Genomic DNA, 5,125 nt, shown 5'->3' with positions numbered 1-5,125 from the left:
TCCTATATGCTAACCATCTAGCACAAGGAGGCATCCTAGAACCTTACAAATGCTTACCTTTCTAGAGTAAACATTTCTTCTTGGATCAACATTATAAAGCTTCCTATACCCCAATGGTACATGGGAAATCCTTATGAGTTCCTTCAAGGCACTCCATGTTTGGTCGGACTTTCTTTTGATATCCCACCAAATCGATGTTGGACCTCACATATGTTTAGTGGCACACGTAGTTTTTCGAATTCATTCATATCATAATCTATGAATATCCTTTCACACTCCCATTACCAACTAAGATATTCTTCGGGATCCAACTCTCTCATAAAGATTAGAAGAGTACAAAGATCTTGACTCCTATTATACCCTTCATATCTTCCTTGGTTCCTATTTTCATACATTTAGGCACTAGGATAAGAAGAGTAAGATGTAGTACCCTATGGGTTTGGAGATGTATGCTCTTTCATTCCCATGGAGAAATCTCTACTATAATTATCATAACCATTCACATCAATTTGACCTTGATAAGAAGTACTACAAGACAAGGAATGTGAAACTTCACAATAGTCATGTACTTTCTCACTGTGATCGCCATAAGATTTTTAAATAAATAAGTTATACCTTACATCACAGATAGGCTCGGAGTGGGAAGTGTAATACTCTTCACATACCCCATCTTCATCATAAGAATCATCAAAAGGATCTTCATCATCTCTATACTCATTATAAGAACTAGGATCATCATTCATCTCACATTCTCCTTCAGAATAGTAAATTTGGGTTGAGGAAGGCTTACTTCCACTTGGATAGCATTGAGACCTGCTCCAGCAGGTGTGGAGCACGTTGGATGTAGTTTGCGGAGTTGCTTATTGCTTTGGTGTGTGTTGGTGATTATGCAACAGGTTATCCGCTGGAGGTGCTGCAACATTTCAAACGTAGATGGAGGGAAGGATGGATGCATCTGGTTGATATGTCACTATTTTGATCTACCTTGGACCTTTTTTATCAAGTCAGGCATAGCTCCAAGGCACCTTAGGCACAAGTCAGCCAAACCAGCCTCTTGAATGGGTGAAAATTCCACTTTGTGGTCCCTCTTTGCACTTTCTTTTGGAATATGCTTGGAATCCTTTAGAGATGCATTAGTAAAAAAAACTTTTACACGCTTTTTATTACATCATTTTTGACCAAACAACCTATTTTGGATGAACTTTCAAGATGAAGATAACAATCTATCCAAGAACACCAACTTTTCTAACTTTTTCTCCGTAGCTCAGAATGAGTTGAAATTTTGAATATAGGCACTTCTTAACCTTCTAAACTCATTCCAATCATCAATTTACTGAAATTATTTACCAAAATCTTCAGATTTTCAATTCACTTCAAACTCTTCGACCTAAGCTTCCAATGATAATAGAAGGCTCAATTTCAATCTGATTTAGCTCAAATTTAATTTCTAGACTCGTATAGTGTTAGAGAATACAAATATAACACTAGATACACAATAAAAACAAAAAATCAAAAACTTAAATTTGACCTTAGAACAAAAACATGACTAGTGATTTTTTTTGGACTTTTAATTTTTGACACCACTATTTTTGTTGATTTTCAAGATAACAACAATAACAACAACAACAAATCTAGTATTCCCACAAAGTGAGGTCTGGGGAAGGTAAAATATTTGCAGTCCATACCGCTACCTATGAATAAGTATAGAGGTTGTTTTCGATAGAGCCCCGACTCAGAATAGATAATAGAACACAAGGTCATAGTGAAACATGAAGAAGGATGGATGACATAATATAAATAAGTAATAAGAAATAATAATAAAATAGATATCAGAGAAATACAAAATAAGAGAAATATGAGCAATTTGAAATAAGAAATTAGAGATAGGATACCCATTTTGTAGTAATATACACACACAAACCAAAGACACCTACCACACCCTAACTCTCCTGGCTAGAGGCTCCTACTAATGGACACATTCCTAGGATTACTAACCCGTCTATGCAAGAACTCTCCTAACAACTTACTACAACCACAAACTAACACTAGCCTTCTACCCTCATCCGCGACCTCCACACCTTCCTATCTAGGGTCATGTCCTCATTAAGCTATAGCTGCTCTATGCCATGTCTCATCACCCTCCTCCAGTATTTATTTATCCTACCTCTACTTCTCATAAAGTCATCCAAAGATAGCCTCTCACACCTATGAACTGAGGCATCCGTGCCCCTTCTTATCACATGCACATACCATCTAGCCTTCCTTCTAGCATCTTGTCCTCCACCGAAGCCACTCCCATCTTCTCTCTGTAGCCTCATTCCTAACTCTATCCCCTTTAGTAAGTCCACATATCCAATACAACATTTTCATTTTTGTCACCTTCAAGCTTTAAATGTGGAAGTTTTTGACTGGCCAACACTCCGCTCCATACAACATGGCCGGATGGACTGCCACTCTGTAGAATATTCCATAAAACCTAAGGGGCACCTTCTTATCACATAACTCTCCTGAGGTGTGCCTCCACTTCATCCAACCTGCTCCAATACATTTAGAGATATCCTCATCAATATCGCCATTCCCCTGAGTCATAGACCCAAGATACTTAAAACTATCCCTCTCACAAACATCTTAGGAATCCAACCTCACCACCACTTTTTCCTCTTGACTCGAGTCACTTAACTTGCATTCCATATACTCTATATTGGACCTACTCAATCTCAACCCCTTAGATTCAAGGATTTACCTCTAAACCTTCAGTATTTCATTCACACCCTCCCGCGTCTCATCAATCAGCGCTATATCATTCAAAAATAACATACACTAACGCACCTCACCTTAAATACTCCGCATCAACATGTCCATCACCAATGCAAATAGAAATGGGCTAAGAGTCAATCCTTGATACAACCCTATCTCGATCAAAAAATACCCTAAGCTCCTACCGTCCTCACCCGAGTCTTTCTTCTATCGTACATGGCCTTAATAGCTCTGATGTACACCACCAGAACCCTTCTCAACTCCAAGCATCTCCAAAGAACCTCTCTAGGGACTTAGTTATATGCCTTCTCTATGTCGATGAACACCATATGCAAATCCCTCTTTATTTCCCTATATTGATCTACCAATCTCCTAACTAGGTGGATTGCCTCTGTTGTTGAGCGACCAGACATAAAACCAAATTGATTCTCTAAAATAGACATGACCTTCCTCAATCTACACTTAACTACCCTCTCCCAAATCCTCATAGTGTGACTCAACAACTTAATACCCCTATAGTTTTTGAAAATCTTAATGTCACCCTTGTTTATATAATGGAATCATCGTACTCCATATCTAAGCGTCAGGCATTCTCACAGTCTTGAAAATATTTTTAGACAAATTAGTCAACCACCTTAAACCTACTTCAATGATATACTACCAAAAATCCACCAAAATCTCGTCAGGCCCCGTCGTCTTACCCCTCTGCATCCTATGAATGACCTCTCTAACCTTCTCAACCTTAAAACGTCTACAATAACTAAAATCACGGCTCTTTCCCGGGTGCTCCAACTCTCTTAACTCAATGCCTCTGTCCCCCTCCTCATTCAAAAGTCTATGAAAATACTCTTTCCACCTCTTCTTAATGTGAACTTCCTTCACCAAAACTCTATCATCCTCTCTCTTAAAGCACTTTACTTCATCGAGGTTACGACCCTTCCTCTCCCTAGCCTTAGCCATCCTATGCAACTTTTTTTCCCACCTTTCTTCTCTAACCCTACATATAAGCTCTTAAATGTTGTTGTCTTAGCATCTATAACTACTAACTTAGCCTCTTTCCTTGCTACTTTGTAAACCTCCCTATTCGCTCGCTTTTCCTCTGCATCTTTACTCTTAATCGACTTAACATATATCCCCTTCTTAATATCCACTTTCTTCTTAACTTCTTCATTCTACCCCCAGTCCATTTTATGTCGACCTGTCCGACCCCTCGAAATACCCAATTCCTCTCTAGCCATCTTCATGATGCAGCTGGCAGCTTTATCCTACATAGCATCCACTTCTCCCCTATATCCCTACATCATCAATCCCGCTACCTTCTTCCTTATATCCCATACACTAATGGGCGTTAAGCCACCCCACTTAATTTTAGGTCGACCCTCACCAGCCCTACTCTTCTTTCTCTTCTTGATAACTAAGTCCATCACCAAAATCTTATGCTGGGTCAAAAGGTTCTTAGTCAAAATTACTTTACAATCCTTACATAAAACCCTATTCCTTTTTCTAAGTAGTATAAAGTCAATCTGAGTCTTGTCTAACGCACTTTAGAAGGTTATCAGGTGATCCTACTTCTTCAGAAAGCTCAAATTCACTACCACAAGCCCAAACACCATCACAAAATCCAAAAAAGCATCCCCCTCACCATTTCTATCGCTAAAACCAAAACCTTTATGCACATCATCATAACCTCCAGGTAAAACCTCATTGTGCCCATTGAAGTTCCCTGCTATGACAATCTTCTCTGAGCTAGGCACGCTTCTCACTACCTCATCCAAAGTCTCCCAAAATCTAACTTTTACCTGCTTTTCCAAGCCCACTTGTGGCGCATAAACACTGCACATATGCAATGTAAACCCCCCAATAACCAAATTAATTATCATTATCCTATCACTGACCATCTTAACCTTCATAACCTGCCCTTTAAGCTCCTCATCCACTAAGATGCCTACTCTATTTTGAAGCCTCTCACTCCCTGAGTACCACAGTTTATACAAATCCATATCCCTAGCATTAGACCCTACCAACTTAGTCTCCTAAACACTCGTAATATTAACCCTCCTCTTCTTAAGAATCTTCATCAGCTCTATGGACTTACCCTGGAGGGTCCCCATGTTAAATTTTCAAGATAACAAACCCAAGATTGACTTCGTAGGAACAAAATCAAGCTCACCTCTGATACCAAATGATATAATTCAAACCATAAGTATGAAAATCTAAAAACGGAAAAGAAAAGATAGAAGGATATAACCAAGATAGGAAGATAGACATAAAATTGATAACAAAAGGGAAATCAAAGGGTGCTTCAAACCCTTAAGCCTCCCTTAATAACTATCAATAAGCACCTAACTCTTATGTGAACACAAAGGGT

At 38.9% G+C, this 5,125-nt stretch overlaps 1 protein-coding gene across 1 annotated transcript; it reads right to left on the bottom strand.

The window, feature by feature from the left end:
• Positions 1-4,322: 4,322 nt before the first annotated feature.
• Positions 4,323-4,757, bottom strand: LOC107868976. The gene has a single exon (XM_016715578.1). It carries the CDS (start codon positions 4,755-4,757, stop codon positions 4,323-4,325), a length of 435 nt encoding a protein of 144 aa, XP_016571064.1.
• Positions 4,758-5,125: the final 368 nt, after the last annotated feature.

This window comes from Capsicum annuum, chromosome 4, assembly GCF_002878395.1.
Source record: "Capsicum annuum cultivar UCD-10X-F1 chromosome 4, UCD10Xv1.1, whole genome shotgun sequence".
Lineage (NCBI taxonomy): Eukaryota > Viridiplantae > Streptophyta > Magnoliopsida > Solanales > Solanaceae > Capsicum > Capsicum annuum.
This window is presented reverse-complemented; position numbering and strand designations above follow the sequence as displayed.